This window comes from Lagenorhynchus albirostris, chromosome 2 (genome assembly GCF_949774975.1).
Source record: "Lagenorhynchus albirostris chromosome 2, mLagAlb1.1, whole genome shotgun sequence".
NCBI classification, from domain to species: Eukaryota; Metazoa; Chordata; class Mammalia; order Artiodactyla; family Delphinidae; genus Lagenorhynchus; species Lagenorhynchus albirostris.
The window spans coordinates 77,734,000-77,749,319 of NC_083096.1; the positions used below are offsets into that span (position 1 = coordinate 77,734,000).

Sequence of the window (15,320 nt, forward strand, 5' to 3'; positions counted from 1 at the left end):
ATTTAGGCTGCTATTTTGAATCATTCTATGATAGCATCAGACAAAGCATAACATAGAGTATTTCCAAAACTCTGCTAATATAAGACTAAACATTTCAATCTGATGCAACTGGAGTCAGGATAAACAAACTTGAAGCTGCAAAACTACAAAGGAATAACTTAGTTATTCTCTGATATTATTCAGCTGACTGATTATATTGCTTAGCGATTTTTCTTTCTGATGCTCAATGACTCTACATCCCTTTATCCTAGCTGTCTCTAACCATAATTCTTTAACATTTCATGCAAATTAAATCTGCTGGAGATTCAAAAGCAAAAGAAGAAATGGTGATTCACCCAGCAGATATCCCTTACCTACCTGTGGCTCTGTGTGAGTTGCAGAGGGGGGCTGATGCCTCAGCAAGAGCTGCAAGGGTGGCCAGCACTGAGGTGGTAGAATTTGAGAAGTGTACTGTTGAGGAGGCATGGGGGTCACCTATTTCGGTAAAAAAGGCAAATGAGGTCCAGCGGAGAGAATAAATTGAGATGAGCTAAAAATGGCTTATTAAATCAAAACCTCAGCTTTTCACTCTAATGTGCTTAATCTTGCTCTCTAATGCAAACTTACAAAAACCAATTATCATGGTGTTAAAACTCTTAAGGTTTAAAGTCTTCTCTTTAAAGTGGATTAAGGTAATATGCTTGGTATAGGGCCACACTACATTCCCTTCATTTGATCATTCTCTTGGCATTGCCAATGCTGAGCACCAGTAGCTAACAGACCAAGAGTGCCACCCACTCCCTAGGCTGGCTATGCAGAGCTCTCCTTGGCACCAGGCAGTAAGGGTACGAAGCATGCCTCACCCCAAACTAAGCAGTGTTGAGGGAATAGGCCCCTCCTGGGCTTTATTCAACCATGCTACTTCTATTCATCAGCTAGAGAGGTGAGAAGACTAGAACTGACCTCAAGTGCAAAGACATTAAAAACGTGAAGTTTCACATATTGAATGTCAAAGGCTAAACAATTACCTACTTTACCTACTTTAGTTAAGTCATGATGTGCTTTTCAAAAACAATTTGTTCATAATCTTTTTCTCTTGTATCTGTGTGATATCCTTACAGCTAAGTTCCAAGAGGGAAGTGTATTAGATCTGGCAATAGGCACTCCTAACTTTATGAACTGAAAGTATTACTCAACAGTTTTGCATAAATCAAACTTTTATAACATGAATTTCATTTCCCTCTTTCACTATAATTTCAGAGATACTTATTGTACCAGTTGTGAATTAATTGCTTCTTGGCTGCAAATCCACCCTTCTTTGCCGTATCTTGTGATACTGAAGCTGGACCCCATAAATATTTCTTGTCATCTGGCATGAGATTAAGTTTTGTCATACAGAAGTAGTGGCTGCTCCCCTTACTGGCTATTCCTGAGTTCTCCTCTCCTCATAGTAGTTACTCCATTGTTACTAAAAAGTGTTTATAAATTAAGTTTATAAGCTTATAAATTATATACTTATAATATATATTATTATGTATAATAAAATATATTTATTTTACATGTACAATAAAATTACATATAGTAAAACTACACCATATGTAGCTTTGTCACCTGACTGAAATGTGACTGATACACTTCTTTTCTTTTCTTTTTTTTTTTTTGCGGTACGCAGGCCTCTCGCTGTTGTGGCCTCTCCTGTTGCGGAGCACAGGCTCCAGACGCGCAGGCTCCGTGGCCATGGCTCACGGGCCCAGCCGCTCTGCGGCATGTGGGATCTTCCCGGACCGGGACACAAACCCATGTCCCCTGCATCGGCAGGCGGACTCTCAACCACTGCGCCACCAGGGAAGCCCTATTTTCTTTTTAAATGCGCTCTTTTTTTTTCTTAATTTCATTTATTTTATTTTTGGCTGCATTGGGTCTTCACTGCTGCACGCAGGCTTTCTCTAGTTGTGGCAAATGGGGGTTACACTTTGTTGCAGTGCACAAGCTTCTCATTGTGGTGGCTTCTCTTGATGCAGAGCATGGGCTCTAGGTGTGCAGGCTTCAGTAGTTGTGACACGCGGGCTCAGCAGTTGTGGCTCGAGGCCTCTAGAGCGCAGGCTCAGTAGTTGTGGCTCATGGGCTTAGGTGTTCGGCAGCATGTGGGATCTTCCTGGATCAGGGCTTGAACCCATGTCCCCTGCATTGGCAGGCGGATACCTAACCACTGCGCCACCAGGGAAGCCCTAAAGTTCTCCCACTACTATGCTTAAAAAAAGTCAATTATCTATAAAGTACTTAAAAAAAACTTAAAGTCCTTTTCTGATATGATTAATCTAGTTAGTTTAACTGGTTTATAAATTTAAATTTCAGAAGATTTTTCCATAAAAAGGTGGATTACTTGTATAATACACATAGCTGCAAACTATCTAATCAAAGCTTTTGGGTGATGACAATGGGAGTGAAGATAAGGGTAGAGATAGTAATAATATCCTTATTTTAATTTCTCATGAAATACTCAGGGAACCAAATGGTCTGAGTAGAACACAGTGCTTGACCTCTAGAAAGGAGCCTGTGTCTATCTAATGACTTCAGTAAGAGCAAGATTCAGCTATAGCCTATACCCTAATTTTCCTGCTTAGTTCATGTTTTTCTTATCACTCAGACTATCGTACCAAGTGCTGACATAAAACTCACAGATGAAACAAACAAGGAATAAGCAATTTTTAGATATATGCCTCATGGAGGTTGGAATATATGTGACAGTAAGTCACTAACAATAAAAAAAAGAGGCTGTTATTAGTTAAAACACACACATACACACACAGACACACACACAAGCAAGGCTGTTATAATTAAAGTTCTAGGACAAACATCAGGTAGGCCACCAAGCTAAAGGAGAATACCTGGGTAGAACTGCTTCATGAGAAAGGCATTATATACTTCTTAGCATAAAATGGTTCCAACCTAAGGGTGCTCTCCCTTTGATTCAAACATAATGACTCACCCAACTTCCCCTCAATAGCAAAATGAAGAACATATGTGACAAATTAGGTTTAGTATTCTGACATATACAGTTGAAACTGAAGAGATGATACAAATTATCTCTTTAGACTTATCCCAGGTAGTTCTAGGAAAATAAAGTACTTTATTGTTAAATAATGTTAATTCCTTCATTCTCGTTAATATAAGACCCCACATCAAATAAAGTGAAATGTGCATGGTTGCTGTTGTTTTTGGAAGGGAAATGGCATTGTTAGTGACAACTTTTTACCTATTCAGAATGTGGCTTATATAAATAAATAAGCTCTTCAGACCAGGATTTAGGGTAGTGTGCTATGGTTGGCCAGGCAACCTCAGCAAACTAGATCCAGAAAAATTAAGTAACTTGCCCAGGGTCATGCAGCTAGTAAATGTCAGAGCCCAGATTAGAACCTAATTATTAGATTCCAAAGCCTGTACCCTTTATGAACCAATATAAGGCAATTTATATTTGACTTTGGAGTGCATCTTATGATTCTACAGAAACAGGAAATTCATCTTCATAACTTTGTTTTGCTCTGATTAATGTTTAAATTAGTCTGCCTTCCCAAATCACTGCAGTTTGATGGTGGCACTGATGACTGATATCTTTAAGTCACAAATGGAAAATTGAAAGCAAACTTCATAATCTGGATTTTGGTATCAAAAATATCCACCAAGGACTTTCCTGGCAGTCCAGTGGTTATGACTCCGGGCTTCCAATGCAGGAGGCATGGGTTCAATCCCTGGTCGGGGAACTAAGATCCCACATGGTGTGGGGTGTAGCAAGAAAAAAAAAAAAAAAAAATCCACCAAAATGATAATCCTATGATACTTCCAGTTAATTGTTTTTTTTTTTAAGGTCTTTCCAGTTAATTCTTAAAAATATTACTGGATGATGGGAAACAAGAGGCCTACCCCACCATTCAGGAAAAGAAAATCCTTTAATCCAGTTCAATAACACAACCTGAATTTGTCTTATAACTTTTCCCTTTCTTTTATCTGCACTGATTAAGCATCAGATAGGCCAATTCCCTAAAGGGGAATAGCTAGGTAGAACTGCTTCATGAGTAAGATGACACTGGAGAGATCAGCTCTAATTATGTGACGGTTTAGCAATTTCAATTTGCCGTTGTCAACATACAGAAGAGAGAAAGAAGAGTAGGTTTGCCAAAAGCAACACGACAAGCATGATATAGGTCCATGGGAATCAAGACTAAGAATCTCTATCCTGAATGTCTTCAACTTTGCTTATCATTCCAGATAAGAATCTGCAGAATTTCAGTAGTTAGACTAAAGACTTAACTCTAGCTCTTTTTATTCAATACGTGTCTGTGAACATATAACTTTATTGGCTTCCAAAAACTTTTGGATTAAAAAAGCACTTGTTCTAATCAGTGAGGCCTGAACCACAACAAATCCAAATGGCTGTGAATATTCTGATTAACAGTGATTTTAAACAACAGTTGATAGTTATAAAATGAAGGTCACTACTGCCCCCTTGTGGGCATGATGGACTCAACCTTCACTGAGAAGTTTTATTTCCACTTAACATTAGCTATTACTGAAGCCCTGCTATAAAGTGGGTACTGAAATACAAAATCTAAGTCTCACAACAACCTCATAAAGTAGATTATTATATCCCAATTTTATATATGAGTACAGAAGGCTTAGAGAAGTAATTTTTCCAAGGTCAAGCATCTTAGCCAAGTAATAAATCAGTATTTGAAAGCAGTTCTGAATGCAAAATTCTATGTATAGTGTGTTCTTTCTATTTTACAATGCCTCTCAATAATAATACCTCATTCAAGATCTTCCTTTGATATTTTACAAACTTAACTATGAATACAGTTGTGTATTTTTAAATGAAAGTCAGAAACAGAAAAAGAAACCAAGAGTCAGTAGGAAAATTTATTTAAATGAGGACACAAGTTCCTTCATTGTAAAACAAGTATTTGTAAGGAGATGTTGAAAATAAACTCAATTTGCTCCTTTTTATTTTTATTTTTAAAAAATTTTTATTAGAGTATAGTTGATTTATAATGTTGTTTTAGTTTCTGCTGTACAGCAAAGTGGATTTGCTCCTTTTTAGATAGATATTTTTGTTAAAAACATACAAGTCTCAAAAGATCAACACCAAGTGCTTTTCTTTGCTATTTTGTTGTTATATATGTTCTCAAGAACAAATCAAGACTCTTACACTTTAGTCAAATAATCACATGTACCTCTTATATATATCAGCATTCCAACAACCATTTATGTTTATTCTGCTTTGTTACTGCCTTAGACTATAAATATTTAACTATTTTCCTTAGCAGTACCATATTAAAGCACCCGTATGTTTTTATTTAGGGGTCAGACATAACCCTTCAACAGATTAATCTGTAGAATATTTTACTTTTAACACAGTAAACACTTATGTACAATCCCAATGTATGATTTTCCCTTCCCTTAGAAAGAATAAGTGCATTAGCTTTTTTTTTTTTTTTTTTTTAGATGTACGTGGGCCTCTCACTGTTGTGGCCTCTCCCATTGCGGAGCACAGGCTCCGGACGCGCAGGCTCAGCGGCCACGGCTCATGGGCCCAGCCGCTCCGTGGCACGTGGGATCCTCCCGGACCGGGGCACGAACCCGTGTCCCCTGCATCGGCAGGCGGACTCTCAACCACCGTGCCACCAGGGAAGCCCAGTGCATTAGCTTTTAAATCTATTATAAATCTTCCATTTGAGGAATGTTTTAATAAAGGAGTGGGTATCAGACAGGGTACCTATTCATCTCATAAGAAAACCTGTAATTCTGTTCATTTTAAGTCTAAGATAAATGTCACATTATCAGAACATTACCTGAGGTTGTTTTGGTGCTGGCTGAAGAAACAAGGCTTGCGAGGTTGACAACTTCTCCTGACGTGAAGATGAATGGGGTACCCATAGTCACAGGGTTGGCTCTCTCAGGATTAGCATTCACCTGATTCTGCATTGCTTCCTATAAAACAATGCAAGATATTTCAAAGTCAGAACACTTACTAACCAGCCTTAGTTATACAGTTACTGAACAGCCCCCCTACAATGCTCTGTCAAGCAGAACTAGTTCCGGTGCACAATGTCCCAGGGACCTCACAGTTCTCATTAAGATGACTGTTTTTTCTCAAATCAGGGCAACAGAGACATTAGATTGCTTTCCCAAGCTTATCTCTACTTTAGAAAAAAAAAAAGGTGTTATTATTTGCAAAAACTTCTAGACAATTCACTTAACCTCTCTGGATATTGGTTTTTAATTTGAAAAATAAAGGGGGTGGCCTAAAAAGTAATTTCCAGCACTAATATTCTATGATCAATTATGTACAAGACAATGTGCTAGCTGGAGATCCCTGCAGAGAATCTACACAGAACAATATTCTCCAGAGTTTTGTCCAACTACTTATTCCATTCTGCCATTGAAGAAATCCCTAAGAGAATATATAACAAGCAAATAAATGAGTGCCGGATTTTAAAGTCTAGTTCCATATGCTGCACTTCTGCTTCTAGAGATATCTGCACAATTTCGGTATAAAGATGCTTATCTTTATTTTATTTTTTTACTTTCATAAGCAGTTTTCTACAAACATCATCACTACTAAAAAAAAGTCAAATTATAAAAGGGCTCTAAACAAGGAATTGAAAGTTGAAGAGAATAACCAGTCTATAGGGAACCATATGTCAGAAAAAACCAACCAACCTCTGATAATACAGTAGAAATGGTTATTTTTTTACATATAATTATCCCCTTGCTAAGAGCTTCAATTGAAACAGATTATCCATTCTCTGATTACTGTAAAATTCCTTCTTTACCCTCCATTATCACTTCCTTAATTCAAGCCTTCATTGGCTCTTGCCTGGCCTAATGAAGGTCTTCAGCATTAAGTGTCTTCTCTCTCAAGTCTGTACCACACTCCAAACAATCATCGTTTTAAAAAATCTTATCATATCAATTCTCTACTTAAAAGCTTCTATTGGATCCCCCTTGCCCACAAAATAGTCCATACTTTTTTTTTTTTTTTTTTGCGGTACGCGGGCCTCTCACTGTTGTGGCCTCTCCTGTTGAGGTCCAGACATGGAGGCTCAGCGGCCATGGCTCACGGGCCCAGCTGCTCCGCGGCACGTGGGATCTTCCCGGAACTGGGCACGAACCTGCGTCCCCTACATCGGCAGGCAGACTCTCAACCACTGTGCCACCAGGGAAGCCCAATAGTCCATACTCTTTTGCATGCCATCTAACAACCCTATGTTCAGAACTCAGCCTCTCAAGCCTTAGCTCCTGCCACTCCCAAACTCTGCTTCTCTTGCCCAATCTCTGGTCACAGAACTACTTACTCTTTCCTGAATATTCCATGTCCTTTCCCACCTCTGTCTTTGATTTGCTTTTTCTAGCCTAGAATATCATCTTCTCACACCTCTGCCTACTACTCCTTCAAAACTCAGTTCAGAGCCTACATATACTTTAATCCTTGCCTTAAGCATTATCAATACTCCCTCCTGTAATACTTACTAGGTATCTGTTTACCACCATAGTACTGTAATGCTTTATATCTTGTCTTTACCTTCATCATACTGTAAACACTCCAAGGACAGGGCTATGTCCTACTAATCTTTGTATCTCTCATCCTATTATTTCCTGATATACCAGCGCTGGCTTAGGAAATCAATGGATGATATCATCACAGCTGATTTTTAATTCTGAGATGGCTTCCTTATGACTCAATATGCTTTAGAGCTATGTACTATCTCACAAGAGCTGATGTATATTCATAAAACATAAAGAGGTTTTTAATATTATCCCAAGTCAAGTTTAATTAGAAAGGGAAATTTTCATGGAGAAAAAACATTCTAAAGCCAAATAAAAACTTATTTTTGTACTGGCCACAACATTGTTCTTCAATCACCATGAATAATTCAGGGCTTTATAGAATATTATTATTTTTTTAAAGATACTAATGACACTGAGTCACAAGATTGAGACATAATGGAAGTATTACTTTGATAAGATAGAGAAAATTCAGTTTTGATTCAGCTCCTACAAAAAATCCTTAACTTCAACTGAAGTATACTGTGGTGTATAAAAAGAACAGGACCTGAAGGATGACCAGAATCTCAGCATTGTTTTTCTCCAGGGCTATGTCAAAGGCAGATTTATCAAACTTGCTGAAAGCATGGACATCAGCTCCATATTTGATAAGTAGCTCTACAACATCTCGATGGTGGTGCTCTGTGGCCCAGTGCAAAGCTGTCATCTTCAGCATGTCCTTGGCATTCACATCTGCACCATTCTGTCATAGAAAAGTAATTTTTTTCAAAGAGACACTGGTTACAGTAGCACAGGTACAATATCCCATCACCATATACAGAGGATTTCCATAGAGATTACACATATTCCAATTTAGAAATGTTTAAGAAATATCAAAGGGAAAAACATGTCTCCTGAATTCAAATTCTCCTGAATGCTGATAGACACAATGCCTTAAATGAGAGGACCTTTTAAGGACATAGTTGGAAATTATAACAGATGGGAGAGGAAGGGGAAAAGAACAGATTTTTGTTGCATTTATTAACAGAGAGCTGAGTGCCTGAAAAAATAGGCATAAGATCAGAGAACACCTGCAGAAGAAAAATGAAGAAAGATCAATAAAGTTTGTTTAGCCTTTAAAAACTTAGAAAATAAAATCCTCATAGCCATGATGACTCTTGAAAGAGATGCAATTCAATACTATAAACTGTCCTAAACTTAATCTTTCCCAACCTAGTTTCCTACCACCTGTTGAAGTAAAAAAACAGGGAGGTATTTGTCTTTTTTACAATATAGACACCCTCACTCTTCTTGCTTTACCCTAACAAGTAGTTCCACGATGTGTGCATGTCCATCAGCTGCAGCCATGTGCAAGGGGGTCCTGTCCACTTTGGTCCGGGCATCCCTGCTAACGCCTGCTCGAAGGAGCACTTCTGCTGTGGAATAATGACCATACTGGGCTGCAAGGTGGAGGGGTGATGTTCCAAGCTGTAGGAAAATAATACTCATTTAATATCAACTGTGTGCAGAGTCCTAAATCATTACTGGAGGGATACAAATGAACAACAGGTGACGCCTAGGTTCCTGTCCTTGGAGAGAGAAACTGGCTGGACAGATAAGCTGAAGAAATTATTTCATTAAAATTAATACACTAATGGACAAATAAATATCCAACCAATTAAAGAAGCGCTAAGTATAATGGATTTAAGTCAGGTAGACTTACCAGGTAAAATTCCATAAAGGGTATGATTTTAAATAGGGCTTAGAAGAAGGTTAAAAAAAATGGATAGAAAAGAGCATTCTGAGTCAGGGATAAAGGGAAGGGATAGGCAAGTTCAAAACAATTCTAGGAAAAGGGCAGAGACTAGAAAGTTACATGTGAAATTTAGGGTACAAATTTAATTGGTTGAAAGAGAAGTTTGTTACCACAGTAAAGCTAAGCAAAAATACTGATGAGATGAAGTGCCCCCCCCGCACCCCGCAGAAAAAAATAGCAATGGTGTGTCAATAGCAATAAGCACGTCTGTATCATCTCAAAGTAAGTCTTGTTACTAATCACAGTTATCTATCAGCATCCATTTTGGCCAGAGATCTATTCCTTTTTCGTGTTATGCTCTCTATTTTAAAACCTATTTTGTTATTCTTTGCTTTTCATATATTCACTCTCTTTACCTGATTGGATTTAATTCACATTGCTCTTTTCAGGCCTATTTATAGAAATGCTAATCTCATGGGTTTCCTTTCTTCCTTTTTGTGAAGTGCTAAGAAACTGCTGGCCTCTAAATTTATGAATTAATCACCCCAGAACAGAGGACAGTGCTTATCGAATTGTTAAAATTAGGCAATGCTTACAAAATCTATGAATACTAAGCAAACCCATGTTATAACCGGGACCTGGATCTTCTGACACTCTGCTCTCCAAGTTGACTGTCTGAACTCATGAAATTACACCTTTCTCTTTAATGTTTTTTAACAGTGGTAAAGGAAATAAAATGGCTAGGCTATTCCTTATTAATGAGGACATTTTAGAGAAAAGGAAACAAGGAGTTTCATTAGTTTAGAAATGCACTCAGTACACTGATTCTGTTTAATTTCTAGCTAATTACAGCCTATAACCCAAGTACACTCCAGGGAGAAGTAAACCTTTAGAAAATACTCTAAAAATTAAAACATTATAGGGCTTCCCTGGTGGTGCAGTGGTTAAGAATCCGCCTGCCAATGCAGGGGAAACAGGTTCAATCCCTGGTCCAGGAAGATCCCACATGCCGCGGAGCAACTAAGCCCATGGGCCATAACTACTAGAGCCCATGCAACTAGAGCCCATGCTCTGCAACAAGAGAAGCCACTGCAATGAGAAGCCTGCGTACCACAACAAAGAGTAGCCCCCGCTCTCTGCAACTAGAGAAAGACCGCAAGCAGCAACGAAGACCCAATGCAGCCAAAAATAAATAAATATTTTTTTTTTTTTTTTTTTGTGGTACGCGGGCCTCTCACTGTTGTGGCCTCTCCCGCTGCGGAGCACAGGCTCCGGACGCACAGGCTCAGCGGCCATGGCTCACGGGCCCAGCCGCTCCGCGGCATGTGGGATCCTCCCGGACCAGGTCACGAACCCGTGTCCCCTGCATCGGCAGGCGGCCTCCCAACCATTGCGCCACCAAGGAAGCCCCAAAAATAAATAAATAATTTTTAAAAAATTATAGAAAACCACAAGTATATAGTATCTTACAATTACCACCCATATATCCACAGGAGATTCTTTCAATTTGGAAACTAAAAGAAAAGGAAAACCACATATTCAGATGAGGCAAAGAAAATGAAATGCTTGTAAGGAGACTGAGGCAGAAAGAGAATGAAGAAAAATCAGTACAGACTGTTTAGCCTTTATGAAAAAGGTTGGTAACAGCGCACGCTGGGAATAATTAAGAGAGCTTACCCAGTCTGTGGTGAATGGGGCACCATTTGCCATCAATGTTCTCACTTCATCATCTTGGCCTTTTCTTGCTGCTTCTAGCAACCTCTTCCCCAAGTCCACCAAAGACATCTTTATGCATAGGAACACAAATTTTTGGGAAGCTGTCACTCAAACACAAGGAAAGCTGCCTGTAAAATGTTTTTAGAAGACCTCTTGTATGTATGTTTTTAGCAGACCTCTTGTATATATGTAAGATACTTCTCAAGCAGACTATCTGATAAGGCACTTCTTTTCTACTTCATCTAACACAAACAGTCAGATATTTGGGAAGTTTCTGGCCCTAAACCATAGTTCCCTCACCTTCAATCTCCAGAAAAATACTTTGGAAATATGTGAAACACATTACTGCCTTTCTAGCTTAAGAATCAATAAAACAGCATTTCACCCCTTTGAAACAACCATGGGTAGAAATAGTACATTACAACAAAAAATGAATAGATAAACCAAGGATACTGAGACTCAGGTACATGGCAGACACTTTTTCAAAAATGAACAGAGACGTCACTGCACCTGTTGAAGGTGTCTCAGCAACACCTAGAGTTATTTTTTAAACAAAGTCATCAGCTTGGCCAGATTACATACTTTGTTTAAAAGTATAGTTATGTCTAAAATCATTACAGTTTTTCACTTAATAATTTGGGCTTTATTAAATCTTTGTGAAAGCTCATAGTAAAAAAAGCATCTGAGTAGGAGAGACTTTTTATTCCCTGTAAAAGGCATATAGCCAACTCTCAGTTATTTAGGGTAAAAGAAAAAACAAAACTGTTGCTAAACACATGAAATCAAAGGTAATAAATGGTGGAGATTAAGTCTGAAGAGCATGCAAAATGGTCATTTAAATGGGTGGTTACTGGGACTTCCCTGGTGGCACAATGGTTAAGAATCTGCCTGCCAATGCAGGGGACACGGGTTTGATCCCTGGTCCAGGAAGGTCCCACATGCCGCGGAGCAACTAAGCCCGTGTGCCACAACTACTGAGCCTGCGCTCTAGAGCCCATGAGCCACAACTACCGAAGCCCGTGCGCCTAGAGCTCGTGCTCCGCAACAAGAGAAGCCACGGCAATGAGAAGCCCACCCACTGCAACAAAGAGTAGCTCCTGCTCGCCGCAAATAGAGAAAGCCCGTGGGCAGCAACGAAGACCCACTGCAGCGCCCCCCCACCCCAAATGATGGTTACTATAAATCAGAAACTGGCCTGGGTATAAAGGATACCCAGGATAGTGAGAAGTTTCTATATTCAATGCAGAATTGTCTGAATGGTATATAATCACCACTCACTACAAATCTTCCAACCAACGAGGAAACAGCTATTCTTGATAAATTTAATTTTTATTATGTTTCCTTTCAACTTGTACTGCTTTGTCCATATTGTAAAAAGTAATTTCTCATTTTAAAAAATGAACAAAGAGAGTCTGCCATTTCAAGGAAGACAATTGGCAGTATTTACTGCCAATTATCAATTATAATTTCAGCTTCCATGCAAAAAACAGAATTTTGGGAATATCCACCTCCATGAGCTAATAGCTCACTATAAACTTTTCTCATAAAAGTAGTGGTGATACTAATGAATGTGATTTTTTAATATTGTATAAAATGCATCAACATTCGGAGGATGGGAATTATTTGGTGAACCAGTATTTTTCAAATGACCAATGCATGTTACAAAATTGGTAAAAAGATTCATTCAAAGTGAAAGCAGATCAATGGGTTTTAAGGTAATCAAGTATAAAACATTCATTGACATGGTTTCAGATTCCTCATTGCAACTAACTTTTAAGAAATTGCCACTTGTTGTAACATCAAAGAAGAATATCCACAATTACCTGAACAAGCTATTAAAATACTCCTCCTTTCTCCAAGTACATATTGCAAAAGATTGAATGTAGAATAGATATGAAAATAAGAAATACATATGAAAATTATTAAGCCAGAAGTTAAAGAGATTTGCAAAAATATAAAACAATGCCATTTTTTTTTGTTTTTGGCCGTGCTTGTGGGATCTTAGTTCCCCCCCGGCCAGGGATTGAACCCAGTCAGTGAAAGCACCAAGTCCTAACCACTGGACTGCCAGGTAATTCCCAAACAATGTCATTCTTCTCACGATTTCTTTAACTTGGAAGTTATTTACTTTCATAAAATTTTGTTATTTATGTTAACATGTAATGGATTTATTATTGTATTTTAATTAACATTTAACAATTAATTTCAAAACAGTAAATAGCAATAGATACAGCAGATTGGAGTCCTTAATAATTTTTAAGAATATTAAAACCTGAAAACCAAAAGTTTTGAGAATCATCTAGCCACTATGTGATTTAGATTTATTTTATTTAATATTCCAATCTATATCATAGAATATTGTGCTCAAACATGGGTATCCAGGAGACCACTAGGGGAGATTGTTCAACATGAATATATAGTCTAGGCCCTGTGACTGGACTGGAGCAGAGGATGAATTTTAATTGTGTGAAAGTCTATAATCTGATCTAAGTTTTTACGACTTAAGAAAATGTTACAGAAAAAATGATAGCATACCCTTCTTACAGAAAACTTATATTTGCATTCCTCCATGGTTATCTTTCTTTTAAAATATCAAACCTGCCTTTCAATTTAGTTATTACTATTTATTTATTTATTTATGGCTGTGTTGGGTCTTCGTTGCTGTACGCGGGCTTTCTCTAGTCGCGGCGAGCGGGGGCTACTCTGCCTTGCGGTGCTCGGGTTTCTCACTGCAGTGGCTTCTCTTGCTGTGGAGCACGGGCTCTAGGCACGCGGGCTCAGTAGTTGTGGCTTGCAGGCTCTAGAATGCAGGCTCAGTAGTTGTGACGCACCGGCTTAGTTGCTCCACGGCATGTGGGATCTTCCCGGGCCAGGGTTCGAAACCCGTGTCCCGTGCACTGGCAGGTGGATTCTTAACCACTGCTCCACCAGGGAAGTCCCTACTAATAGTTTTTGGTTTTGGCTGCACCCATGCCCGCCGTTGTGGAAGCGCAGTCTTAACCACTGGACTGCCAGGAAGTCCCAACTAATAGTTTAAAACAAGAACAAACATTGTTAATCAACTATACTCCAATATAAAATAAAAAGTTAAAAAAAAAGAAAAAAACAAACTGATAGAACCAGTGGAAAAAAAAGAACAAAATTTTAGGTGGTTCATTAGCAGAAATGACTCACATTTTCTCAAATTATACTATATATAAAAAGTGTATCACCAAGACGCAAACACCTCTACTGGGAATTCCCTGGCGGTCCAGTGGTTAGGACTTGGTGCTTTCACTGCCGGGGCTAGGGTTCAATCCCTGGCTGGGGAAATAAGATCCCACCAGCGCACAAAGCGTGGCCAAAAAAAAGGAAAGTCATAGAATGTCCTTTTCCCGAAATGTTTTAAAAAGAGAGATGAGAGAGAAAAGTCCTCCTAGGAAGGGGGAGTAGAATAAGATGATGTCAAGTGGCTCAAGGAATTCTGTGAGAATAGGAGAAAGCTAACGGGAAGGAGAAATGGAAGCGAAGAATCCATGATCTGACGACATTTTTTTTCTTTTTCTATTGCACACGTCCCCACTGGGCCGCCAGCTGTACAAACAACTGCAAGAACTGGAGGCGGGGCCCTTACTGCTCTTGCTCAGATTACTGAGCTCACTAATAATCTTTAGGCTATTACTGGGGTCAGAGAATTAGGGTCTCCGTTTTCTCCTGTATCACAACTCCTCCCGTGCCTCACAGCGACGTTTTCTGTCTTTTTGGAAGAAGGAGCAGGGAGTCACGGTCTCAGCTTAGGGAGCAGCCCCCGGTCCGGGCTCCGCGCTGCCTCCTAGTGGTCACCTCTGTGGCCTTGGCTTCCCTCGGTCCAGCTCCCCAGCCCCAGATCTTACACCCACCCCATTCTTCACCTCCTCCCAGTCCCCTCCCCTTCCTCCCGGCAGCATCCCCTTCCTCTCCTTCCCCCAGCCGCCCCGGCTCTGGTGAAGGGGCACCGCTCCGTCTGCATCCAGAAGTCCGGGGCTGGGCTGAGAAGCGGTGCAACTTTTACAAGGCAGCCTCCCTCCCAGCCGTGACACCCCCCGATTCCACGCATCTCTTCTTCCCCCTCACCTCCTCGTCCGGGACGTTGCCGGCTGTGTTTTCACCGAGCCCGCCAGTTTGGTCCTGTTTCCTTCTCTAGTTAAGACTCCCTGTCACTGACGGTTACTTTTTGACCTTTTCACATATGCATATTTTGGGGGCCTTTAACCCCCCCCTCGCGGAGAAATGGAGGCAGCAAAATGGCGGACCCGGAAGTGAATACGGCGAATATAATTTCTGGCGGAGGAATCTATGAAGAAAAAAT

The 15,320-nt window shown here is 39.6% G+C and overlaps 1 protein-coding gene across 8 annotated transcripts in view; it reads right to left on the bottom strand.

The window, feature by feature from the left end:
* Nucleotides 1-15,235, bottom strand: part of GABPB2 (GA binding protein transcription factor subunit beta 2) — a 31,147-nt gene extending 15,912 nt beyond the window's left edge. For 4 of the 8 annotated variants that reach the window (XM_060138990.1, XM_060138991.1, XM_060138979.1 and 1 more), the window contains exons 1-6: nucleotides 15,086-15,235; nucleotides 10,955-11,062; nucleotides 8,842-9,009; nucleotides 8,090-8,284; nucleotides 5,826-5,964; nucleotides 358-474 (exon numbers count right to left, since the gene is read on the bottom strand). In XM_060138990.1, the coding sequence (XP_059994973.1) occupies nucleotides 358-474; nucleotides 5,826-5,964; nucleotides 8,090-8,284; nucleotides 8,842-9,009; nucleotides 10,955-11,062 (727 nt within the window). In that variant the 5' untranslated portion in view covers nucleotides 15,086-15,235. Of the gene's footprint in view, nucleotides 1-357; nucleotides 475-5,825; nucleotides 5,965-8,089; nucleotides 8,285-8,841; nucleotides 9,010-10,954; nucleotides 11,122-15,085 lie in introns of all 8 variants that reach the window. The other 4 variants (XM_060138982.1, XM_060138993.1, XM_060138992.1 and 1 more) reach the window with 4 other exon arrangements.
* Nucleotides 15,236-15,320: the final 85 nt, after the last annotated feature.